This window comes from Sus scrofa, chromosome 1 (assembly GCF_054392235.1).
Source record: "Sus scrofa isolate SSC_HxYL_T2T_F1_AM1 chromosome 1, Sscrofa_HxYL_maternal_Yorkshire_Landrace_v2.0, whole genome shotgun sequence".
NCBI lineage: Eukaryota > Metazoa > Chordata > Mammalia > Artiodactyla > Suidae > Sus > Sus scrofa.
In genome coordinates, this window is record NC_139383.1 from 264555759 (window position 1) to 264583003 (window position 27245).

The 27245-nt window shown below is 39.8% G+C and overlaps 2 protein-coding genes across 14 annotated transcripts in view; both read right to left on the reverse strand.

The window, feature by feature from the left end:
- The window catches only part of LOC110256075 (uncharacterized), a 103503-nt gene extending 90504 nt beyond the window's left edge, over nt 1-12999 (reverse strand). For 3 of the 13 annotated variants that reach the window (XR_014825330.1, XR_014825325.1, XM_084992464.1), the window contains exons 1-2: nt 6204-6259; nt 5082-5167 (exon numbers count right to left, since the gene is read on the reverse strand). The gene's annotated coding sequence lies outside the window, so the exon portion shown is untranslated. Of the gene's footprint in view, nt 1-2060; nt 3753-5081; nt 5168-5688; nt 6260-12889 lie in introns of those variants that run through there. The other 10 variants (XR_014825335.1, XR_014825324.1, XR_014825341.1 and 7 more) reach the window with 10 other exon arrangements.
- Nucleotides 13000-13654: 655 nt separating this feature from the next.
- On the reverse strand, nt 13655-26937 carry LOC102163337 (uncharacterized). Its single transcript, XM_085020879.1, is given in 9 exon segments — nt 13655-14310; nt 14313-14762; nt 14765-15132; nt 15134-15212; nt 18243-18335; nt 20178-20274; nt 20276-20305; nt 24321-24379; nt 26838-26937. Coding segments are annotated over 9 exon segments (1620 nt in total). The 3' UTR covers nt 13655-13966.
- Between the last annotated feature and the right edge of the window lie 308 nt (nt 26938-27245).

Sequence of the window (27245 nt, forward strand, 5' to 3'; positions counted from 1 at the left end):
AAGAAATTAAGGAAACAATTCCATTTACCATCACATCAAAAAGAATAAAATACACAGTAATAAACCTACCTAAGGAGTTAAAAGACCTGTACTCTGAAAACTACAAGATGCTGATGAAAAAATCAAAGAAGACACAAACATGGAAATATATACTATTTTCTTGAATTGGAAGTATCAATAGTGTCAAAATGACTATACTACCCAAGGCAATCTACAGATTCAATGCAATCATTATCAGATGATGGACCTAGAGATTATCATACTTAGTGAAGTCAGGCAAAGATAAATATCCTATATTTATAATCAGTATAATATGATATTAATAATCGGTATAATATGATATTTATCTTTGGCTGACTTCACTAAGTTTGATATGTGGAATAACACACATATACCTATACACAAATGAACTTATTTCTAAAACATAAAGAGACTCCCAGATATAGAAAACAAAACTTATGGTTACTAAAGGGGTAAGGGGGTAGAGGAAGGGATAAATTTTAGGTTGGGATTAACATATACCACTATCATATATAAAATAAATAACCAACAAGAACCAACTGTATAGCACAGGGAACTGTACCCAGTATTTTGTAATAACTTATAAAAGATTCTAAAAGAGAATTTATATATATATATATACACACATATAGTTTTATATATATATATATTCAGTATATATATACAACTGAATTGCTGCAGTATATGCCTGAAACTAATGCAATATTATAAACCAACTATACCTCAATTAAAAAATTTGTAACTAAAATATAATTTAGACAGAATGATAAAAGTCAAACAATGTTAACAATTGGTGAATCTGATTGAAGCCAAATGGGAATTCTTTTTACTATCCCTGTAACATTTTGTAAGAGTGAAATTATTAACAATAAACATAAAACCCATTAAAAAAGCATATAATATCTAGTGCTGTTTAAGTATGTGGGGAAATAGATGCTCTCATACACTGTTAGTGGGCTTTTAAAGTGAAACAGCCTTTGTAAGGGGAGGGCATCGAAAGGACACTTATTTATATGTATTAAAGTTATAATCATACCAGGTGCAGGACAGTAATTTATTCTTATTTTATATATATACATATATATATATGTTAATCATGTTACCTGCAAAAATTAACTCACAGCACCTTATATGTCCCCTACATTCATTGTACTTCAATGTTCTACTTTCAATGTCTTGTCTTCCTTCCTTAAAGTATAAGTTTCTTGAGGACAGTGATACTAACTTATACACTCTTTTGTCCTCAGGGCCACACTAGAACCTGGCATGTATTACATAACTAATAAGTATTTCTTGAATGAATGAATCAATAAAGTCTTCTCTTGATTTCCAATTGAGTGGTCTTTGTACTACAGCATGCTGCTAGTTAAACCAGCTATCTTAAAGAAGTGGTATTCAAGACGCTATTTTTCTCCTATTTCTCAATAGTCCAGGAAAGTGTCCAGACTGCCTCATGATACTGCTATAAAGTTCAGAACTGGGAAGGATTTAGGATCCTAAAATATTTAATTTGTCCTCTTCCTCCATGTAGACCTATCTACAGCTAAACCACTATTGGTTACATGTTTCAAGATTTTTGAATGTCTTCTAAGTGCCAAGTTAATGTTTTTTGTGGTTAGCTCTTTGAGTTCTGGGGATGGATGATAATGATTAAATTTTTTGAATCCCCATGTACTCAGTAGTGTGCCCTTCACACAGCAGATGTTTTTGTGAGTACTGATTCATTAATATTCTATAAACCTAAATTTACTTCTTTATCAGTTTGGTTTCTGGAAGACTGCCTATCAGAATTCTAAACTAGGGAGTTCTCATCATGTCTCAGTGGTAATGAATCCGACCAGTATCCATGAGGACGCAGGTTTGATTCCTGGCCTTACTCAGTGGGTTAAGGATCCTGCATTACTGTCTGTGGCTTTGGCATAGGCTGGCAGCTGTAGCTCCGACTTGACCCCTACCCTGGGAACCTCCATATGCCATGGGTTTGGCCCTAAAAATTTAAAAATACATAAATACATAAATAAATGAAATGGAAAGCCTCATGATTGAAAAATGCAATTTATTGCCTGTAAAGCAAATTTATATTCACTAATGACACTGGTGTGTATACAACTGAAATGAGATCAAGATACACTTAAATGACCCAAACCCAGGTGGAACATATACATGCCAGAGCTCTGAGAATTTGCTAACATGTCTTAACATTCTAAGCTCAAAGTTAAATTAAAGTGAAAATGAGACAGGATCTCGGAAAGGGGTGAGGAAAAGAACAATAGGAAAAGATATTTATTTTCCTATGTGCTTAATTCTCTTCCTATCAGTTCATTTATTTATTTATTTGCTTTTTAGGGCGTCACCTGCAGCATATGGAAGGTCCCAGGCTAGGGGTCGAATGGGAGCTGCAGCTGCCACCTACACCACAGCCACAGCAACCAGGGATCTGAGCCACATCTTCGACCTACACCACAGCTCACAGCAACGCCAGACCCTTAACCGACTGAGCGAGGCCCGGGATTGAATCTGCGTCCTCACGGATACTAGTCAGGTTTGTTACTGCTGAGCCACAGCTGGAACTCCTTCTTCCTTTCAGTTTATAGTTAAACTCTTAACGGCAGTCCTTTGTAACTGAAGAATGATAAAAGCATAACATATCTGTAAAGATTTCTTCCAGAGCAAACTACTGTTGATGGCTATTAGGTCATTTATAATTTTCTTTTTTTCTTTTTTTTTTTGTCTTTTTGCCTTTTTCCGGGGCCGCTCCTGCGGCACATGGAGGTTCCCAAGCTAGTGGTTGTAGCCACCTGCCTACGCCAGAGCCACAGCAACGTGGGATCCATGCCCTGTCTGTGACCTACGCCACAGCTCACAGAAACACCGGATCCTTAACCCACTGAGCAAGGCCAGGGATCGAACCTGCAACCTCATGGTTCCTAGTTGGATTCGTTAACCACTGAGCCACGATGGGAATTTTCTTAAATCAGTACTTTATATTTGAATTTTTGTGAAAAAAATAATGTTGTCCATATACCCAAATAAATAAATAAATAAATAAATATATGTATATATATATATAGAGAGAGAGGGAGAGAAATCACAGGCCAGGAATTTTGCTCAGTGATTACCCCAGGCGCCATCCTGGGTGAGTGAGAGGAAGTGGGATCTAACACACAAGTAACATTAAATTGGATGTAAATTAGAGCACAGACCTTTTTTTGTTTTTACAGTAAAAGGAGGGAGGACAGACTCTGGAAATGCTTCCAGGAAGGCTGGCGGATGTGATGGTGAGGGATTTGGGAAGTTTTCTTTCTGCTTGTTCTCTTCCCTCAGTGAAACAGAAAGCAGGACCATCCCTGAAGGTGACATGGGGGAGGAGTCAAAGGTCTGATGTGAGTGACGAGTCTGATGGTTTGCTTAAAGAGCAGGAGAGTGAGGAATAAGGAAACCACCTTTCACCTGGATTATTGCCTTAGCTTCCTAACCAGGGTCCCTAGGTTTCCTCTTGATCCCTTAGTCTATTCTCAATGAAGCATCCAAAATGGTTCCTTTAAAATATAAGTCAAGGAGCTCCGGTTGTGGCACAGTGGAAACAAATCCAACTGGTATCCATGAGGATGTGGGTTCGATCCCTAGCCTTGCTCAGTGGGTCAAGGGTCCGGCATTGCTGTGAGCTGCAGTGTAGGTCGCAGGTGGGGCTTGGATCCCGCCCGGGAATCCTATATGCCCCACCCGTGGCCCTAAAAAGATGAAAAAAAAAAAAAAAAAGTCAAACCATATCACTTCTCTTCTCTCTTCAAAATCCTCCTACGAAAACTGGTAAATAGTATGTAAATTGTTCCTCAATATCGCTCCTTAATAACAACTACAAACACCTCCCGAAGGCTTCCCTTCTCACTCAAGACTAGAAGCCAATCTCCTCCGAAAGGCCTATACAGACCCCTCTTTGCTCTGTCATCTCAACCCCTACTATGCTATGTCTTCACTCCTCTGGACACAATGGCCTCTCTGATGCCCTCCTACAGGCTAAGAACATTTGCACCCCGGGGCCTCTGCATTTGCTGCTTCCTCTGTCTGGGAATTTTCCCCTCTCGCAAGGCTCACACCCTCATTTTCTTCAAGTCTCTCCTCAATGTCACACTATTAGAGAAGGCTTCCCTCTCCCCATATATGACAATAACAGCTGTCCCAGGCCCTGCCCTAACATCCCCACTGTAGTGCAGTTTCTTCCATCAGTTACCGGCTGCCACACTCAGATTGTTTACTGTCTGTGGGTTCATCGTAGACTGTCAGTTCCATATAGGCAGGGGACTTTGTTTTGTTCCCTGCTGAATTCCCACTGCCTCAAACACTACCCGGCAAAAAGCAGGCCTTTAACGAATATTTATTCAATTAATGAAAAAAAAAAATCTCTCCTTCTTCTGGGCACAGATAGTTCCAGAAAGAAAAAAATAAAGCCACGTTGACTCACTTGTATGTCTTCTGTGTACAAATTTGCCAAACAGGCTCAAGATGCCATACCATCTGGACTTAAGTGTGAGATGGGAGATTCTGCTGTTCCTCAGTCTCCATTCTCACAACTCTCTCATAAATGAGCATTTTGCCAGGCTGTTGTCTTAAATTTTTTGTCTTTTTAGGGTCACACACATGGCATACGGAGGTTCCCAGGCTAGAGGCTGAATTGGAACTACAGCTGCTGGCCTACAACACAGCCACAGCAATGGGGGATCTGAACGGCATCTGAGACCTACACCACAGCTCATGGCAACACCGGATCCTTCACCCGCTGAGCAAGGCCAGGGATCGAACCCGCATCCTCATGGATACTAGACGAGTTCATTAACCACTGAGCCATGAGGGGAACTCCTATCTTAATGTTTAAAGAATATATATGGGTACATTTATGCATACAATACTGCAATGGTTGCATATACACACGTACACATAAATTATAAGCAATAAAAGAGAATTTCAAGGAATATTTAACCACATGTGATTTTCAAACTGCAGATGTTAACTTTAGAAATTAAACCGAGCAAGGTACAAAAGGCTTGCAAAACTTTGCTCACCAAAGACAGGTAGTCAGGGGCCAATGGTCAGGTCCTCCTTCTAAACTTCATCTTATCCAATCAGGTAGAGGCTTGAGAAAACAGACCTGGAAAAGAATAGGGATACTGAGAAATCAAGACTGTTTTATGAGACCCCTATCTGACTACCTGGATGTAACCCACACCCTCCCTAAAGATAAGGTTGGAATGAGCCCAGGAACAGACTTCTTCCCCACAGAGTACAAAGGAAAGGCCACTGTCATTGTTGTTCGGGGCTCTGACCCTGTCACTATAGTTACTGTGGTATCCAGGGGCACAGCTCCTATCTTGCTATCCAGACACAGGGTTAACTCTGAGCCTCTCAAGTTGGGTGACATCTACTACATCAGTCCCTTTGCATTCATTAATAAAAGTAGTAGCACGTGTAAAGCACTTTAAGTTGTTGAAAGCTCATTCACGAATGCCATCTCAATGAACAACAGTCAATTGCTCTTCATAGCCCACAGAAAGTAAGGAATCAATTCCACAGCTCTTTACATAAGAGGCTTCAGAAATTTATCCAAAATAAACAAATCAAAACAAAAAACTACTTCTAGAAGAGGTGCATTTCAGAGGAAAGAGCAAAGACCTGGATGTTCGGAGATCCAAATTCTAGGGTCAATAACTTCCTAAGTCAGTTTTTCTGCAATTTCCAGCTAAGGTCTGGAGTGGCTGCCCCTCCCCTTTGGGGGTTTATCTGCCCGATAGATCCCATCACTGCCAAAGCCCCCAAATCCCCGAGCTCAGTCCTCATGATTCCCCACCCCTCAGCTCCCCATCCAGAAGTGAGAGCCCAGACCCTCTCTGCCCTTACGGCTGAGATGCACAGCTAGGGCTCTGCCTTCCTCTAACCCAGAGACATTCCTAGGCTGGCATAACCCAGATGCAGGGTCCAGGTCACTACTCTGCACTCGACTCCAACGCGAACCAAAACAACAACCCAAATCTCTGCCTTTCGCCCCATCACCAAGCCCGACCGACCACTGCATTCTCTCAGGTCCCTCTGGCCCCACCTCATCCTTGGGGATGGGGGAGGGGGTTTTCCTAAGCGGAGCTTCCTCCCTAACTCCCAACAGCGTGCAGAAAGGTTAAAAACCAGCTCACCAGCATCACCGAAAAAACAAACTCAGCCTGCCTATCCAGAATCCTGCCAAGTCAGCAAATACGCATGCGCCCTTGGCCTCGTTGAACTACATTTCCCAGCACGCTCTGCTCTACAAAGGCAGGGCGCCTGCGCGCAGCGTCTCATTGGGCTTCGGCATAGCCCTTCCTTACCCTTGCAAGTGAGAAACTTGCTTTGCTCCTTCGTTATTTAAATTAGTGGGGGGGGGTTCCTTTTGCTATAGAAAAAAAAGGAGTCTAAGGAGTCTAAAGGGATGCAAATTTTTCGTTAACAAACTTTCCCCCTCTACACAAAGGTAATGCCTATTCATTATAAACAGATTTTAAGTAACCTTTTATTCAACAGATAACCATAAAAGGACAGAATCCCACCCCAACTATGGAATTCCGTTAACAAAGAGATAATCACTATTAACACTGTGGTAGGATTATAAAAATAAGTCTTTCTGACAGCCCCGTTCTTCCTCATGGAGAGAGAGTGTGAGAGAGATTCCTTCCAGCCAAGAACAAGGCTATATTTTGTGATAAAAATTTTTTTTTCTGGCGTTTTTGTCTTTGTTAGGAATTTAGGTTATGTTTACGTTAATGCTACTGAAATCATATTCCTCAGGTTGGGACTCCAACCCAGCCAAACCTTGAATTAGGACTTGAACTCACAGTTTCCTTACTTAGGAGAGATCTTGAACCCACTGTTTTTTAATTAAAACCACTCACCCAGAGCCAGGACTTACTGAAGCTCAGGTTCTTTTATTTCTGCGCAGTAAGAATTCAGGAAGAGGCAAAGCTGCAGGCGAAGAGTTTATTAGCATAGAACTCTTGTGAGACACAGGCAGGTGGTAGAGAGGGCTGTGCCTGAAGAAGAGGGCTACCTTTTTATAATCGTTGGAAAAGTGGGTAGAGGAGAAGACCACCTTCTTCCTCCTTTCTGGGTAGACATCAAGGCTTACATCACTACTAGTTCCTCCTCTGACCCTATATGGTCCAACTGAGACGGTCATGGCACTATTTATATCACATGTAGTATTTCCTGCTGTGGTGCAACCTGTTTGGTCTTGGGAGAGCTGAGATGGAGGTTCAGTATCCCTCCTGGCATAGATAGTGGGTTAAGGATCTGGCAGCTGCGGCTTACACAACTGCAGCTAGAACCTGATCCCTGGCCAGGGAATTCCATATGCCGAGGGGTGGCTAGAAAAAAAAAAAAAATCATATGTATATTAGCAAAAAGGTGGTAACATACACTGTATACACATACTCACATACTCTCATACTCTCAGCCCTTGTCACCTACTTTAGTTCCCATTTCACCCATATTCCTGTCTTGGCTACATGCAGAAATGCTACTTTTCCGGGGCCATTAACTCCCTGACTTCAAATAACAAGATGTAGACCCTTTATCTATTGTCTTGTGTTTTAACCATCAGGACTTGTGGCTTGAGTGTGCCTGGCCCTTGAATGTAACTGGTCTTCCTTCTAGGTAGATTGTTGCTAAGTTACTGGACTCTTTTCTAGAGTGTCATTAGCTTACAACAGTTTCCCAAATTTCCTTAAATTTCCCTTTCTCTCTATTGAATTATCCTACTCTATCCATATCATTACCAAAAATAGTACTCTTTGGTGAATCCTTGTACATTAATTTGTGTTGTCCTCTACATCTACTCTTGAGAATAAATCAGATAAATGAATTTAATTTAAAAAGAATGTATGTACCTAATGTTTTCCTATACAAAGAATATATATAGACTGTAGAAAAGAGAGAAAAGAACAAAATTAAAATCAGCTACAAGCCCAGTCTAATATACCCACAATTATTTACTTAAATATATAGGCTATTTCTATGCATATATGTGCAAATTATATATAGTTACATATGCTTAAATACTTATATATGCTTTAACATTACAAAGAATGTAATATATAGAAAAATACTTTTTAAATTTCATTTTTTGGTAAATATTCCTTCATGTCTTCAAATATCCTACAGTATTATTTTACTGATAATGATACTGACCCAGGTTTTTAAACTCTTTAATCAGTAGAAATTGATAAAAGGCCAGATGAGAAATTCAGGTAAGGCTTATCGGGACTTGTGCTGTAGCACAGGCAGCTAGAAAACCAAGTAACTGTTGCTCTTGCTTGCTCCAGGGTGGGGTGGTGGGATGAGCTGTTTCCTTAAAATGGAGTGAGGGAAGGAAAGGATGGGTGGGCTTGGGCTGGAGAGATGTTCATGGTCTGCCCACCCCCTTGAGAGAGCTATATGCAGGGATCATGCACAGTATCCTGCTTTTGCTCTAGCACCTCAAAAGCAGAAGCTAGATTTTGGCCTTTTTGTATCTTATTGTTCATAATTTGCCCCTAACTGCACAATCATGCACTTATTTTTAGTCCCTTAAAGTTTCTTGCAAGCACTTCAAGTATAGGGTCCTAGGTCCCAGCCTATCCCAGATAACTATGTTATCTCAGTAACATAGCTTTCCATCAACTGAATCTAAATAAAATATCTGAATGGTGTCTACCCAAAAATAATGCAAGAATCTGCAAATAAGTGTTTATGGAGTTTGCACTGTGGCTCAGCAGTAATGAACCCAACCAGCATCCATGCGGATGTGGGTCTGATTCCTGGTTTTGCTCAGTAGGTTAAGGATCCAACATTGCTGTGAGCTGTTGTGTAGGTCATAGTCTAGGCTTGGATCTGATGTTGCTATAGCTGTGGTGTATGCCAGCAGCTGCAGCTCTGATTTGACCCCTAGCCTGGGAACTTCCATATGCTGTGGGTGCAGCCCTAAAAAGACAAAAAAAAAAAAAAAAAAAAGAGTTTATTTGGAGTCTTAAGAATTGCAATTCACAAGACACAAATTCAGGTAATCCTGAAAGAATATCCCAGGGAAGAGACTTAGGACATCTGATAAAGATAAAATGCCACGAGATTGTTAAAAGTTTCCCGGCAAGAGTTGTGATTGACTCTGATGTGAGTCAGGAAATATTTGTCCTTAAGGAATCATGAGTTATTTTAGGGTAGGTATCTTAAGTTTCTAGTAGATGTTCTGGATGATTTCATCAGGACAATAAGTGGCCAAAAAGTTAGATACCATCCAGGCTGAGATGTGCCCATTACACTTCCTTAGTAGCCTTCTGGCTCCAATTTAGAGAGCCCTCTTAGCAATACTGACCCCATTTTGATATTCCTTCCACAATAGTAGCATATTATCTCTAATTGTTGCCATTATAAACAAATATGAAATAAAAATTTTTTTTTTCTTTTTTTTTTTTTTTTTTTTTGCTCATGGTAACACCAGATTCTTAACCCACTGAGCAAGGCCAGGGATCAAAAATCCGAAACCTCATGGTTCCTAGTCGGATTCGTTTCTACTGCGCCACAAGGGGAACTCCTTAAAAATTCTTATAGATAGATCTTTATCCACACCGTATTTGGTTAGGACAAAAATCACAAAGGATTAAACAATTTTGAATACTGTCTAATTATCTTTCTAGAAGACTGAGATGTTTCATACTATAACCAGCAGTGCATGTCTTAGTCCATTCAGACTGCTAAAACTGGACACATAATATGGACTGGATGATTTATAAAGAACAAAAATTTCTGGAAGCTGAGAAGCCCAAGACCAAGGCTCTGGTAAAGGTGCAAGCCAAGTAAGATTTGCTAGTTCACAGACAGCTGTCCTATCCTGAGTTCTCACTTGATGGAAGGGGCAAGAGAGCTTCCTGAGGTCTCCTTTATAAGGATACTATTTCTATTTATTAGGGCTCCAGTCGTCAGACCTAATAACCCCTGAAAGTCCCACCTCCAGATACCTTTATGTTAGAGATTATGTTTCAACATATGAATTTTGGGAGGACACAAATATTCCGTCTCTGGAAGCACAGAAGTGCCAATTGTTGCTAATCTTTGATGTGTCTCACTTTTTCCTTTTTGCATTTTTAAACTTTTGCTACAATTTCCCTGCATTGAAGTCCATCTATTGAACCATCTAACATAGGTTCTGTTTTCCCAACTGGAACCTAACTCATACATAAATTTATTTATTTTCTATTTTTTGCTTTTTAGGGCCACACCCATGGCATATGAAGGTTCCCAGGTTAGAGGTCCAATCGGAGCTACAGCCGCCAGCCTACACGATAGCCACAGCAACGCCATATCTGAGCTGCATCTGCAAGCTACACCACAGCGCACAGCAATGCCAGATCCTTAACCCATTGAACAAGGCCAGGGATTGAAGCCCCAACCCCATGGTTCCTGGTCAGATTAATTTCCACTGCTCCACAATGGGAACTCCACATACACAGATTTTTAAAATAATTTTTGCATGCAGAAGTTTTTTTTTTTTTGTTTTTTGGGGTTTTTTTTTTTTTTTGGCATGCAAAAGTTCGTGGGCTAGGGATGGAACACGAGCCATAGCAGTGACAATGCCACTAGGTCACCAGAGAACTCTCATGGTTTCATGTATAATCTTTCAAGTTCCAGTTGTTTAAAACGAGAACAGTATCTGACTCACAGTGCCCAATAAATATCTATTAGTAATACTAATGAAGTGAAAAGGTTAGTAATACTAATGAAGTAGAAAGAACATTGTATAAAGTATCCTTTTAATGAGACTAGGAGTAAATAGGATGAGATGTCAAATATATTAGGAGGCAAGAGAAAAAAGTATGGAATTTCATGCTTATTTAATGTTCTTGGCAATACTAGCTACATGTAGGAAACCATGAAGTAAGAGGTCAAAATGTGAAAATAAAGATAGCTATCGAATCTTCAGAGAGATCCCCAGTGACCTTGTAGTTAAGGATTCAGTATTATCACTGCTGTGGCTCAGGTTTGGTCCCTGGCCCAAGAACTTCTGTAGGCTGCAGGTGCAGCCAAAAACAAAACAAAAAAAGATATTGAATCTTCTAAGTATCTGAGAATTGAAATGACTATAAAAGGGATATGAGTTTTTTTCTTCTTGCTGAAATCAGGCACAGAATTAAAGGGTTGATAGTGGGAAGGGTTAACGAATGGCTAGTGACTAATGATTGAGATTCTCTGAAAATACTATTTGGTTTCATATGAGGCCTAATCAGTAAGCTGGACCTGAAGGAAAATCTAAGACAAGTACTCCATAAATTAATGTGACTGCGTAACTTGCATTATCAAATAGGTTCCAAGATGACAACATTGAAGGGCAAAACACATGGATATTTTAGTTTCTGATATGTTTGTTTAGAAAATTAACTTCATACACTTATATCAAGGTTATGAATATGAGTGTTATATCAACATTGATCTTCAAATATGACTAAAAAAATTGCATGACTGATATTAACTCCTTTTATTTTAGAATCGTTATTTGAAAACATTTTAAATGTAAATTAATAATTATAGTTGTTACTAATTATTTCAGTTTTAAAGCATTTTTCATTTAAAATCTAAAAAAGAAATATTTCATTTAAAAAACTTAGTATCTAGTTCAATGTGCTTCATTAGCTTCACCTTCATTCAATAAAAGTTTTAAAAGGTTTTTTGATACCTATCTGTCTATTCATTATACTACTTGACAATGAATATTTACAACATATAAGGTTAAGAGTTCCTTTGCAGTGCAGGGGTCAAGCATCCAGCATTGTCACTTCAGTGGCTCAGGTCACTGCTGTGTTGCAAGTTCAATCCCTGTCCTGGGAACTTCCACATGCTGTGACCATGGCAAAAAAAAAAAAAAAATTATAGTATATAAGGTTAGGTTTTGTGTTTTTAAAAGGAGAGTATGCCAGGAGTTCCCATTGTGGCTCAGTGGGTTAAGAACCCAACTAGTATCCATGAGGATGTGGGTTTAATCCCTGGCCTTGCTCAGTGGCTTAGCAATCCAGTATTGCTGTGATCTGTGGTGTAGACCAGCAGCTGCAGCTCTGATTTGACCCCTAACTCAGGAACTTCCATACGCTGTGGGTGTGGCCCTAAGAAAAAAAAAAAAAAAAAAAAAAAAGGAGGGAGGGTATACCTTAGACAATGACTGAATCTGCAAGAAAATTTTGTGATAATTAAAAAAAAAAACAGGAGCTCCCATCGTGGCTCAGTGGTTAACGAATCCGACTAGGAACCATGTTTCCGGTTCCATCCCTAGCCTTGCTCACTGGGTTAAGGATCCGGTGTTGCCGTGAGCTATGGTGCAGACACAGTTCAGATCCCACGTTGCTATGGCTCTGGCATAGGCCGGTGGCTACAGCTTCGATTAAACCTCCAGGCTGGGAACCTCCATATGCTGGGGGTGTGGCCCTAGAAAAGACAAAAACAAAGAAAAAAAAAAAAAAACAGCTCAACAAAACAAAATTTTTTTAAAACTAAAAAATAATAGTAAAATTTCTAATGCATAGGCTGGTTATGAGGAAATTTATAGGGTAGCAAAACATATCCCTGAACAAATATCTCAAAAAATATATGTCTCCAACAGCTTCTAAGTATAAGAAAGCAAAATCTAATAACCACTTTAAAATGCATATTTCTTATTTAATCAACATAACATAGGGACAGGATAAGAATACCATATAATGTTTAATTCCATTCAATTAATTATCTCTGGAGCTGAAGTAGCATGGCACTCACTCCTCAATGTCCCCAGAGGGCCAGAATAGTGTGTGTGGGGGGAAGGTGGCAGTGTGAATTCCAAACCTCAACTTACCAGCAACTGGCCTCAGCTGGATCAGGGGATATCTCTGGGCTCCACCTGCCTCACCCATAGAACTGTGATAATGCCAGTCTCATACATTTGCTGCAGTGATTAAATAAGAAAGATGTGTCAAAATGCTTAGTAGAATGCCATTATGGTAGAAATATCCATAAAAGGAGCTTTAAAAAACATTCAATTCTGGGGTTCCCTCTGTGGCTCGGTGGTTAACCAACCCCATTAGGATCCATGAGGCCAGTTCAATCCCTGGCCTTGCTTAGTGGGTTAAGGATCTGGCATTGCTGTGAGCTGTGATATAGGTTGCTGACGTGGCTCAGATTCCATGTTGCTGTGGCTGTGGCATAGGCTGGCAGCTGTAGCTGCAATTAGACTTCTAGCCTGGGAACCTCCATATGCTGCAGGTGCAGCCCTAAAAAGAAAAAAAAAAATCAAACAATATTTTTTAAGTCTACCACTGACTTCTGAAGTCTTTATAAATAAATATTTTGGCTTCATCCTCTCTTCATTCTATACACAAGAAAGAAGTGGGGAAGAGTTAAATGTGATTTCTTTTTGACACTTATTAAATAACAAACCATATTGCTTTTTCAGTTACAACTTGTCTTTTTACATTTTTGTTTTGAGAGGTGGGGAAATGGTGTCATTTAGTATGAAAAGGTAAGACCAGTGTAAATATCCATATCCACTTCCCACCAACAGATAATTTGGGCTTAAATCCCTTCTTACATCACTTGCAGAACAATTACATATGGCTGTCACTTTACTGTCATGATAAATCAATTCATTTATTCACTAAAGAGAAACGTGTACTTTATAGTGAACAAGTCAATCATGTGTAATTGAGATTTTTCTAGTACACTTAAAAAAACTTTTAGATATAAATCAATATAATGTTTTTTGGAAACATGATTTTTCAAAGTTGCTTCCCAGCATGCATTTTCTAATGCTCAATAGTTCTGAAACTATTGTTGAAGCTTCTCATATTTACTACATTCATAGAGTTTCTAGCCTATAGGAATTCCATAAAGTGTAATGAAATTTTGACCACTGAATTAAAGTATTCTCACTCCATTAAAAGTGTTTCTGTTCAATATGTTTTCTCTGATGAACAATGAGAGTAGATTTCTTGCTGAAAGTTTTTCTACAGTCACAGCATTCATAAGGTTTTTCTCCAATATGTATTCCAGGATGTACAGTAAGGTGTGACTTCTTGCTAAAGGCTTTTCCACATTCACTGCATTCATATGGTTTCGTCCCAGTATGAATTCTCTGATGTGCAATGAGTTGTGACTTCTGGATAAAACCTTTTCTGCATTCACTGCATTCATAGGGTTTCTCCCCAGTATGAATTCTCTGGTGTTCAATGAACTGTGAACTCCGGATGAAGGCTTTCCCACATTTATCGCATTGATACTTTTGTCTCCAGTGTGAGTTCTTTGATGTACAATGAGATCTGACTTCTGGATGAAGGCTTTTTTACATTCATTGCATTCAAAGGGTTTCTCTCCAGTATAAATTCTGTGATGTACACTTAGTTCTGATGTCCTGTCAAAGGCTTTTCCCCAATCTTTACATCTATGGGTTTTCTCCCCAGTATGAATTCTCTGATGTACAATGAGCTGTGACTGCCAGATGAAGGCTTTTCCACATTCTTCGCATTCATATGGCTTCTTCCCTGTATGAGCTCTTTGATGAACACTAAGTGTTGACTTCTTGCTGAAAGCCTTCCCACATTCATTGCATTCATAGGGTTTCTCCCCTGTGTGCATCGTCTGAAGAATAATGAGGTTTGACTTCTGGATGAATGCTTTTCCACATTCACTACATTCATAGGGTTTCTCTCCTGTATGAATTATCTGATGTACAGAAGTTGTGACTTCTGAATAAAGGCTTTTTCATATTCATCACATTTGTATGGTTTTTCCCCAGTATGAATTCTCTGATGTACAATAAGTCCTGACTTTCCACTGAAGGCTTTCCCACACTGAATACATTCGTATCTTTCACTTGTTAGACTTTTTGGTTGGGCAAAGAGATGTGACTTATGTATGAAGGCTCTGATGTGTTCATTAGATATTCTGTTCAGATTAACTATTTTCCCCAGTGCATTACATTCTTGGTCTACCTCCTTAGTCAGTGACTTATTGTTAATAAATGCAACTTGTTTCAAAAGCTTGCCTTGGTTTTCCTGGTGATTTATCCCATCTTCAAGTTTCCAGTCTTCAAAATTTGAGTACTATCATGTTATAGAGTATCACTTCTTCAGAAATTCTCTTCTGTGAAGTTAATTCTTTCATCTCGGGTCTAATTTCAAAGTCTGAAAGAAAATCCATGTCTAAATAATGTTACTTTGCTTTTGAGCTTTGAAGAACATAAAACACAGAAATAAAAAAATAAATAAAGCTCTTCTTTTTAGCAGAAATAGATAGAAATCTGATCATGAGTTTGTTTAGCTTTAATTTTTTTTTTTTGGTCTTTTTGTCTTTTAGGGCCACACCCCCAAGGCACATGGAGGTTCCCAGGCTAGGGGTCCATTCGGAGCTATAGCTTCAGGCCTAGGCCAGAGCCACAGCAACATAGGATCTGAGCCATGTCTGCAACCTACACCACAGCTCATGGCAACACCAGATCCTTAACCCACTGAGCAAGGCCAGGGATCGAACCCACATCCTCATGGATGCTAGCTGGGTTCATTAACTGCTGAGCCACAACAGAACTCCTAGCTTTAAAATTTAAGAATATGATATTTAAACACAAAGACAGGGAATTCCCATTATGTTTAAGTGGTAACAAAACTCACTAGTATCCATGAGGATGTGGGTTTGATCCCTGGCTCTGATCAGTGGTTTAAGGATCTGGTATTGCTGTGAGATGTGTGTGGTGTGGGTCACCAGATGCAGCTCAGATCCCATGTTGCTGTGGTTGTGGTATAGGCAGGCAGCTGCAGCTCCAATTCAACCCCTACCTTGTGAACTTCAATGTGCCAGAGGCACAGCCATAAAAACCAAAAAAAAAAAAAAAAAAAAAAAAAAAAAAAAACCCAAAGACAGAAGAAGAAACAGACATAAAAAGAAGTGACCAGAGAGCAATGGAAAAGTAAGAGTTGATGAACTCCCACATAGCCCCTGGCACTTCTGCCCATCTCTACTGTGAGGAACAGAGGCAGACCAAAAAATATCTCAGAATGAAAGAGGAAGGGTGCTAGCAAAGGGGACTGAGAGTGAGTTGTTGTGACCAGCAGAAAGATTAAATTCACACTAAAAATAAAAATATTTTATATGTAACCAGGCAGATTAGAGCAAAACTACTGGGAAAAGATTTCAAAGTACACACATTTAAAAAGGGTCAGATGGGAGTTCCCGTCGTGGTGCAGTGGTTAACGAATCCGACTAGGAACCATGAGGTTGCGGGTTCGGTCCCTGCCCTTGCTCAGTGGGTTAACGATCCGGCGTTGCCGTGAGCTGTGGTGTAGGTTGCAGACATGGTTCAGATCCCGCGTTGCTGTGGCTCCGGTGTAGGCCAGTGGCTACAGCTCCAATTCAACCCCTAGCCTGGGAACCTCCATATGCCGTGGGAGTGGCCCAAAGAAATAGCAAAAGGACAAAAAATAAATAAATAAATAAAAATAAAAAGGGTCAGATGACATTAAAAAGGCAGAGGATAAGATATACTCTACTTAAAAGGGGCAATCGTCAGAAGAATAGGCAGTTTAAAAGGGAGGCAAAAATGCAAAAAAGAAGGAAGGAGTACCCTCTGGTAATTGGGTGGTGGTGATGGGAAAAAGAAAAAAAAAAAAAAAGAGAGGAAATTTAGGGTCCTAGAAGACAAAGGAGAACTACAAAACCAGAAAACTGAAAACTCCTCCCTAATCACATGAAGGAAAGGGGGTATGAAGGAAGTAAGGAGGGTATGAAGGAAGGAAAGAAAGGATCCTGCTTAACTACCTGGACATTGCTACTGACAGAAAAAGGACCCATAAAATTAGAAATCTTATTTAAAAAAAAAAAACAAGGTGCCGTGATATGATGAAAATGAAAAAGTAAAGTCCATAGAAAACTATTACAGAAAACCAGGAAATAAATTTGTACAGAAATAAACAAAGGAAATCGTCCCCGTTAAAAAACTTGCCATGGGGAGTTCCTATCATGACTCAGTGGTAACGAGCCCAACTAGTATCTATGAGGACTCAGGTTCGATCCCTGGCCTCAATCAGTGGGTTAAGGATCCGGCATTGCTGTGAGCTGTGGCATAGGCCAGCATCTGCAGCTCTGATTCGATCCCTAGCCTGGGAACTCCCATATGCTGCAGGTGTGGCCCTAAAAAAAAAAAAGCAAAAAAACAAAACAAAACAAAAAAAACTTGCCATGAAACAAGATAAAATTTTATTTGAACTCCAAGCAGAATAAAATACACTCAAACAAGCATATCAGCACACGGAAAAATCACCATGAATCAGAATTAAAACAAAACAAAACAAAACAAAAAAAACAGGGAGAAATGAAAAAAGAATTGACTGCACTCAGGGGAAAAAAAGGAAGATTAAATTACAAGGTGTGGTCAGGGAAAAAAGAAGGGAAATAAAAATTTAATAAGTGGCACTGAATAAAAGAAAGAAAACACCCAGTAATAAAAATGGCATAAAGAATCAGCTAAAATGGTCATAGAAAAAGTAGTGGGGAAAAAAGACAGGCAAGGAAGGAATAACATTTCTATTATTGAAAGATTGTAACTCCAAGACACTTCACAAAGAAAGGAAGGTGAGAAAAACACAGCAATTGGAAAGAATGTGAATATCACTCAGTACGTTACTTTGAAAGAGAGCATACCTAAGAATGCTAGAGGAGAGAAGTAAAAGCCCACTCTGGGAAAGTGGAGTGTTAAGATGTTAGTCATAGAGATGCTAACGAATTAAGAAATGTCCTAAATACATGGGCTAGATAAGATTAAGAGTGTAGGTAAGAGGGTATCATATTTATCTAAAAGTCAAAAGGGATTATGTGGGTGTTTGATAGTAGCAGTATCCCATTTAAGTATTCCACAATCCCGCACCAACTGTCTTCAGCCATTTGTAAACATCTACGGGCTTCAAGAATTCCCTAGGAGTTCCTGTTGGCTTGGATCCTGCGTTGCCGTGGCTCTGGCGTAGTAGGCCGGTGGCTACAGCTCTGATTGGACCCCTAGCCTGGGAATCTCCATATGCCTCAGGATACGGCTCAAGAAAAGGCAAAAAAGACAAAAAAAAAAAAAAAAAAAAAAAAAACTCCCTAAAGAATACTTAAAAGATAGACATCTCAATAATCAATATGAATCTTACTTCCCTGCCTCCCATTTGATGGTTCTCACTTACCTGAATAGGTCCAATTTGACATGTGTTCCTCCTCTTTCCATGGTTCTCCTTGTTTAAACAAGAAGGTTACATCTGAATTCAGAGACTGAGACCCTGTTTATGGGAAATAATATAGGACTTGGGTGTTAGTGGGCAACTAACCATCCCAGAACTCACATCCATTACACATGCACCAGAATGGCTAAAATTAAAAAGACATTACCAAAGGTTAATGGAACTCTCATACAAATAATACAAATTGTTATAATCCCTTTGGAAAACTGGTAATATCTATGAAAGCTAAATATACACATACTCTATGACCCAGAAATTCCACTCCTCTGTATATACCCAAAAGAAATGATATGCTTATTTCTACCAAAAGATATGTATAAAATGTTCATGTATGAAAATGTTATATATTATTAACATATGAGTATGAATAACTTTACTCATAATTGCCCAAATCTTAAACAACCCAAATGACCATCAATAGTGAACCGGATAAATGGATGAATTATTGTATACTCATCAAATAGAATATAACACAATAATAAAGAACAACAAACTACTATCATGTGCAATGACATGAATGAAATTCAGATATGTTAAATGAAAGACATGAGACAAAAAAACTTACTGTGTGATTACACTTACATGAAGGTCAAAAACAGAATCAATTTATGGTGACAGAAACCACAAGTTGTTATCTCTGAGGAGGTAAATGGTAAGGGGGGTTCAGGAGAGCCTGCTGAAGAACTGAAAATATTCTGTATCTTTTTTTTTTTGTCTTTTTGCCTTTTCTAGGACTGCTCTCACGGCACATGGAGGTTCCCAGGCTAGGGGTCTAATAGGAGTTGTAGCTGCCGGCCTACACCACAACCACAGCAACTCGGGATCCAGGCCATGCCTGCAACCTACACCACAGCTCATGGCAACACCGGATCCTTAACCCACTGAGCAAGGCCAGGGATCGAACCTGCATCCTCATGGTTCCTAGTTGGATTCGTTAACCACTGAGCCATGATGGGAACTCTGAAAATATTCTGTATCTTGATCTGAGTAGTGGTCAAGTAGATGTATACATATGAAAATAAATATATAATTAACATTTGAACACTTTATTATATATATAAGAAATACATATATAGCATCACAATTAATTTATAAAAGCCACGAACTTGGGCCCAGCCTCCAAAGAATGTCTTGGGGGCTTCAAAGAATGGGTAGGATGCAGTACCCATTTTCTCTTCATCCAAATTCACTGAAGAGGTAGAAGCAGAGTATTTAGTACACAAAATTAATATTCTTTTAATCTTATTGCTTAAAACGGAGCTTATTAAGCATTAAGAGACCCAGCAGCTTTTAGTAAAATATAAAGGAAAGGCAGTTGACTGGGTTCTACGGTGGGTTTAATATATCCCCATAAATTCTTTGACCCTCTTCCCCTCAAGAAGTAAGGCTTAATTCTGCATCCTTTGAGTGTGGGCTGGACGTAGAAACTCACTTCTAATAAACACAATAAAATAGAAGTAATGGTGTGTAATTTCGGATACTTGGTCATAAAAGGCACTGTGACTTCCTCCTTGCTCTCACTCTATCTGGGGGACATTTGCCACCACGTCATGAGAATAGGCCCCCATGGCAAGAAACTGAGATCTTCCTGCCAATGAATACCAAGGAACTAAAGACTCCTACCAATAGCCAAGGGAGTGAGTTATCTTGGAAATGGATCCTACAGTCCAGTCAAGCTTTCAGATGAATGCAGCCCCTGCTAACATCTCACTACAACCACATGAGACCACAAGCCAGAACCACCAAGCTAAGTCATTCCAAATTTCTGACCTACGGAAATTATTTGTAAAAAAATGTTGACTTTAACCACTAAATTTTGGAGTAAGTGTTACACAGCAATAAGTAAATAATAACAGTACCCTTGAGGAAAGATGTCCTTACCCCCTGAAACAAGGTTGCTATAGTTCTCCAGCATCACATCCCTGTATAGGTTTCCTTGAGCAGGGTCCAGCTGCTGCCACTCCTCCTGAGCAAAGTCCAACAGTCACACCTTTGGATGACACAAATCCCTGTCACAGGACATTCCTATTCAATCTAAAGTGAAAAACACTGAGTGATGTGTAAGAGATGTATGAGAAGTTATTTCTATTTTCATCATCACAAAAAGTTAACAGAGAATGTTTACTATAAGGCCAATTTGGGGTTCTACTATGGGGGAGAACCCAAACTCCTATTAGGAAAACTTTGCTAGTGAGAATCATACATTCTCTCTCCCGCAAGCATTTATTAAGCACCTGTGTGACCAGCCCTATTTGGCGCTAAGGATACAAATATGAATAAAACACACAAGTTCCCATTGTGGCTCAGTGGGTTAAGGATCCAGCATCAAGGTGTAAGTCATAGGTGTGGCTCAGATCCAGTGTCACTGTGGCTGTGGTGAAGGCCTTAGCTGTAGCTCTGATTCGACCCCTGGCCCAGGAACTTCCATAGGCCACAGATGCAGCCATTAAAAAAAAAAAAAAAAAAAAAGAGTAACACACAGAAGGTTTACAGACTAGTAGATGGAGGCAAACAAGTAAGTAAATGCTATAGGTGTGAAATAGGTTATAATAGAAATAGGGAAGAAAGGTGATTCTATTTTGGGATGTTGAGTTGGGCTTTGTAGATATAAGGTAATACAAAATGAATACTGAAAAATATAAAAATAAAAAATTTTAAATGTAAAGATGAAATTAAAAGATTCTGAAACATAAAAAATGAAGTGTATCCTCTGGTAACCTATGGAGTGGAAGAGAGAGAAAGATCAGGAAGGCATATGACGATGAAGAACACAGTAAATTCAGGGAACTGTGAGTTCAGTATAATGCTCTCAAACATCATTAATTCACATACTGCCTTCACAGGTTTTGCCATATCAGTGTGTCACCTGCACTATGACTGACTTAACAGTTTTAACTCAACTCTTTTATGTACATAAATGTATTTGAAAAGGAAACCACTAAAAGGAAAACCAGTATCATTTGTCAGAAAAATGAAGATGACAACAACAAAAATCTGCAAGCAAGTATGCACTGGTAAAATGTCATGTATGCGATTTGCTTTAAAATGTACAACTCGGAGTTCCCGTCATGGCTCAGTGGTTAATGAATCTGACTAGGAACCATGAGGTTGCGGGTTCAATTCCTGGCCTTGCTCAGTGGGTTAAGGATCTGGCGTTGCCGTGAGCTGTGGTGTAGGTCGAAGACTCGGCTCAGATCCAGTGTTGCTGTGGCTGTGGCGTAGGCTGGCAGCTGTAGCTCCAATTAGACCCCTAGCCTGGGAACCTCCATATGCTGCAGGAGTGACCCTAAAAGGCAAAAGAAAAATTTTTTTAATTAAAAAATAAAGTTTGGAAATAGATGGTGGTGATGGATGCACAAACTGTGAATATAACTAATACAACTGAATTATACACATAAAAATGACTACATGGCAAACTTTATGGTGTGTGTGTGTGTGTGTTTTTTTCCCTTTTAAAGCTGCACCTATGGCATATGGATGTTCCTGGGCCAGGGGTTGAATCAGAACTGCAGCTGGGGCCTATGCCACAGCCACGGCAACACTGAATCTGAGCCACATCTGCAATCTACAGTTCAGCTGTGCTGGATCCTTAACCCACTGAGCAAGGCCAAGAATTGAACCTACATCCTCACAGAGATGATATTGGGTCCTTAAACCACTCAGCCACAATGGGAACTCCAGGTATATAATATATAAATATTCTACCACAAAAAAATTCTAGTTGCCCCATTAAGTTCAAGATCTCTATTATAATAGACATCTATGTGGCATAGTGGATGGGCAATTGGACTCAGTGGAGTGACAGCTGCTCCTAACAAAAACTAAGAAGGAATTCAAGCTGAGAAAAGAGAGAGGTAAGAAGTGGGGAGAGGAATGTAATAAACAGTGAAAAAATGGAGGGTCAGTGGATCAGAGATCTATACAGAACTGAAGAATTGCTGGAGTCATAGTACTAGAGTTATAAGCTAGAAATAGAAATAAAATAGAGGAGTTCTTGATGTGGCACATGGGGATAGGTGGCATCTCTGGAGCAGTGGGATGCAGGTTCAGCCCTCAGCCCAATACAGCGGGTTAAGGATCCGGTATTGCTGCAGGTGTGGCATAGGTCGCAATTCAGCTCAGATCTGATCCCTGGCCCAGGAACTCCATATGCCACAGGGAGGGAAGGAAGGAAGGAAGGAAATAAGAGAAAGAAAGAGAGAGAGAAAGAGAGAGGAAGAAAGAAAGAAAGGGAGAAAGGAAGAAAGAGAAAGAAAAAGAGCGAAAGATAGGAACGAATGAAGAGAAAAAGAAAGAAAGAGAAAGAGAGAGAGGAAGAAAGAAAGGGAGAAAGGAAGGGAAAGAGAAAGAGAAGGAGGGAGGAAAAGAGAGAGAGAAAGAAATTAAGGAAAGAAATAAAATAGAGAATGAAATGCTTGTAGTAATTGGTAATTATAAATCTAGAATATGACTATAGGAGTTAGTGGCTGAAGTGGGATAAGGAAAGTGATAAGGTGCACAAATTATATACCAGTACTTCAATACTGAGATACTAATGATCAATAAAAAGATACCATAAGTTCTCATCTTTCCTCTCAATATAACCCAGAGGATCATCTTGCACATTTCCTAAGAAATGCATGCTCCCCACTTAGAAGACTACTATGCTGAAGCTGTATGCTACATAGGGGTATGTATAACCAATGGAACATTACAGGTAAAAATTAAACAATATATAGCTTCAAATAACCACATTTAAAACTGTATAACAATCACAACCACTAAGACACTGGCTAGCAGTGTTTAGTTGAGTGAGATTAGCAAATTCACCTGATCACCACTATCTACCATGCATGCTCACTTGATACACATTGTGAGGCTCTCAATCTATTGCATTTTAAAGGAAAAATATATAATTACTTTACTTATTGGTTAAAAACTGCAAACTGAATTATTTTAAAAATTTAATAAAATTAAAATTAGCATTACCTTTTTTTTTTTTTTTTGTCTTTTTAGGGCCACACCCGTGGCATATGGAGGTTCCCAGGCTAGGGATCGAAACAGAGCTGTTGCTGTTGACCTACACCACAGCCACAGCAACGCTGGATCCTTAACCCACTGAGCGAGGCCAGGGATTGAACCTGCAACCTCATGGTTCCTAGTCAGATTCGTTTCTGCTGCGCCAAGACGGGAACTCCAGTTATTACCTTTAATGACATTACTCCCCTGGGCTAATTTTACAAATTCCCAGAGTTTAAAAATGCTGCTCCACAAATAACAGATTTTTATTTATGGATCAAACCAGACTATTTGACAGCTGTGTTTTTTGTTTTCTGTTTTCTTCTTTTTAGGGCCACACCCATGGCATATGGAAGTTCCCAGGCTAGGGTAGAAATGGAGTTATAGCTGCCGGCCTACACCACAGCCACACCAACAAGGGATCCAAGCAGTGCCTGCAACCTACACCACAGCTCATGGCAACGCCAGATCCCCAAGCCACAGAGCAAGGCCAGCAATAGAACCCACAGCCTCATGGATACTAGTTGGATTTGTTTCCACTGCGCCACAATAGCGACTCCGACAGCTGTGTGTTTGGACCTCTAATTTTACTACCTAGAAAATGAATTCTGTCTTGTTTTTATGCCCTAGACGTATTTTGACAAATGTTAAGAAACAGCCTAGGAATTTATGGAATGGGTTGGTAATTGGCTGCCATGGAATTTATCATGGATTGGTAAGTGTTAAGGACTATATCATAGGTATGCAGACCCATCAGGAGAATAACTTCAAACCTAAATGCAAAGCAATCTTTACTTTCTTCAAGAAATTATATTTAATGTACATTGTAAATCATAAAACTGTGGGTGGTATGTGCAATTTTAATTAAATGATCCTATAGCCTGTATTACTATGTTCCAAGTTTCTTTAGTCTAAATCTTCTATTTTATTTTCCCTCATCTCTATGTTTTCATTTAATTGAATTACTTATTTTAAACTGCCTCAACTACAGTGGAAAACAAAATGGGGTATAAATAGCTTACTTACCTGAGACTTGATCATTTTCTGTGGTTCTTGAGAAACAGCAGATACCTGTAAGGACAGAGCTGGATGAGGTGGGAGGAGAAAAAGGAAGATAGCCCTTAAGAGTCTCAGCCTGACCTGCAATCCCCACAATCATGAATCTAGAAATTCCTAAGATCAACTACATAAATGACTACCTTTTAGAGATTACCCCTTTCAAAGATTCAGGCAGCCCACAAAGGATTATGCTGTGATAACATCAATCTGTTAATTTATAGTTCTGAAAGGATCAGGACATGATGTTTGTCCTTTGAGGATGTGAATGTTTGTATTCATTACATGTTTAGAAAGTTTTTCCAATTTTGACCCCTCAAATCTATTATTAGGTGTTTATTCTAATAAATAAGCATGGATACACACAAAGATATAGTTGCAGTATTCATCACAATACTGCTTTATCACCTAAAATGTAGAAACCACTCAGATGTTCGACAAAATGGATTGGGTCGACCAATTACTGAAAGAATACAAGTCGTTAAAAAATATCTTATAAAAGTATTTACAAACCAGGAAAAAGTTTTCTTTTTTTCTTTCTATTTTTTTTTTTTAAGGGCCATACCTGCAGCATATGGAAGTCAAAAGCTAGGGGTCAAATTGGAGCTGCAGCTGCCCGCCTATGCCACCGCAATGTGGGGTCCAAGCCACACCTGCAACCTATGCCACCATTTGCGGCAATGCTGGATCCTTAACCCACTGAGCAAGGCCAGAGATCGAACCCACATGGACACCATGTCAGGTACTTAACTCACTGAGCCACAACAGGAACTCCATGGAAAGAATTTTCTTGCCGAATTACAAAGCAAGAAAAATAAGTTATAAAACAATGAACATTGAAAAGAAATATATTTGCAAGAAAAAAGTGTCTAAAACGACATACATCAAAATGTTATCTTTGGGTGGCAGGATTACAAGTAATTTCCATTAAGTTGCATTAAGCATTTTCAGCTTCCAATTTTTCTAGAATAAAGTTAAATTATTTTTGAAACAAAACATAGCAGCTATTGTCCTACTGACCTCTTAAACCCAAGCTCTTATCAAAGAAGTTCTAAAGAGCACAATTCACTAGAGGGAGTTTGCCTGAAAGAAAATAAACAGGAGTTCGATAAGCAGTAAGAGTCACTTTCATCCATAGACTTAATAGGATCAGTTTTAATGCACAGGCTCAATTCAAATGTCACCTTCTCCAGAAAGGCTTTCTAGAAGCCTCTGATAGAATCAGCCATCCCTTCCTCTGAGTTTCCCAGAGTGCCCAACATTCAGCTGCAAAGTTTTCCAAATACAGGTTTAAAAGGCAAAGGATGATTCAGCCTGAACTAAGATCCTAGCAGTGGGAACAGGGAGGACAAACTGCACAGATGGCAGGGAGGCAAAATCGCCAGGATCAGAAGATTGATTGGATATGGGAGAAGGGTGGGGAGAAAATCTGATGTCTGCAAGATTTTTATTATGCCTATCCGGATGAAGAGTGATGCCATTTATAAGGATGCAGAATATAGTAGGATGAGCAGGTAAAGTATGAAGAAGGACGATGATAAACTAATTTGATCATGCTAAGATTGAAGTGTCTGTGAATAAACCTCACAGAAATGTGTAGGAGGTGTCTTGCTACTGTGAATCTGGAGCTTGTTAAAAAAATGTCTCAGCTGGAGCTATAGATGACTTTAAGGGTGGAAGGAGATACAAGGATATGGAGTTCCAGTTGTGGTGCAGTGGCTTAAGGATCCCGAGTTGCCAGCAGCTGTGGCGTAAATTGCAAGTGAAGCTCAGATTTGATCCCTGGCCCAGGAGCTTCCATATGCTGTGGGGGCAGCCAAAAAAAGGTGGGGGGGGGGGAGGCGGTAAAGGAGAGATAAACACAAGAAAATCTAGCACACAATGACGTGTGCCAAGGTGATGTGCGCGGAGTGATATGTGCGGGGCGCAGCCTGGATGCACACTGTTAAAATTCAGGCAGGAACAGGAATCGCTGATCACGAATTGCCTGCTCCCCAAGCTATCACACAGGCGTCTAACAGTTGTCCACTACAGCCCTCACTCACTGACCCAAAATAACCCTAATGAAAGATACTCCCCTTCAGCCCTCCAATCATTGATTCCTATGTCACCCCAGCCCTTGATTCTGAAAGACTCACTCGCAGAGGCACCCGATCACTAGCCCCACAGACGCTTGGTAAGAGGCCACCCCTCCTCAGAGTCCACTACCAGCTGCAATGACTACCTTCATCAGGCCCCGTTAATTACTATCTACAACAGGACTGGAAAATACCGACCGTTACAAACGCTCAGTCGCTGATCATACATGACGTCCTTACTCCCAACACCGCAGTCAGTGAATGAAACCCTTCGGAGAACCGGACTCCGCCACTTTCCTCCTCTTTTTTCCAGCCCTCAGCTGAAAAGCTACAACCTTCCCCTTCCAGTGCCCGGGCTGTGGGACTCTCTGGGCTATCGCGGAAATTGGCGCGGACCCCTCCGACTTACCTTTATCGCGAGACTTTCCCGGTTGATAGTCTCCCTGAGCCAGGGGTTTAATATGGTTGCGCCTGCTGAACGAAACCCGTGACAGACTGGAAGGCGCCATATTCCTAGTAGCAGTTAGTGCCGTACAGCAGAGAATTCTGAGCAAAGGCGGTAAGAACTGGAATATGGGAGCTACGGTAGAAGTGTACGGAAACAGTGAAGAATCAAAACCGTAAACTAGGAAAAACACTCCAGGTATATGCAAATGGAACCTATTCAGCTAAGATGTGTAGAAAATGGAAACACAGCAAAAGGTTTCAAGCAAAGATGAGGAAGTGGAATAGTGAAGCAGGAAGAGTCTATCCTGTTAAGGATATGAGGAAAAAGATACAGAGGGCTTCTTAAGTCGGTTGATTGACATCATTGCCT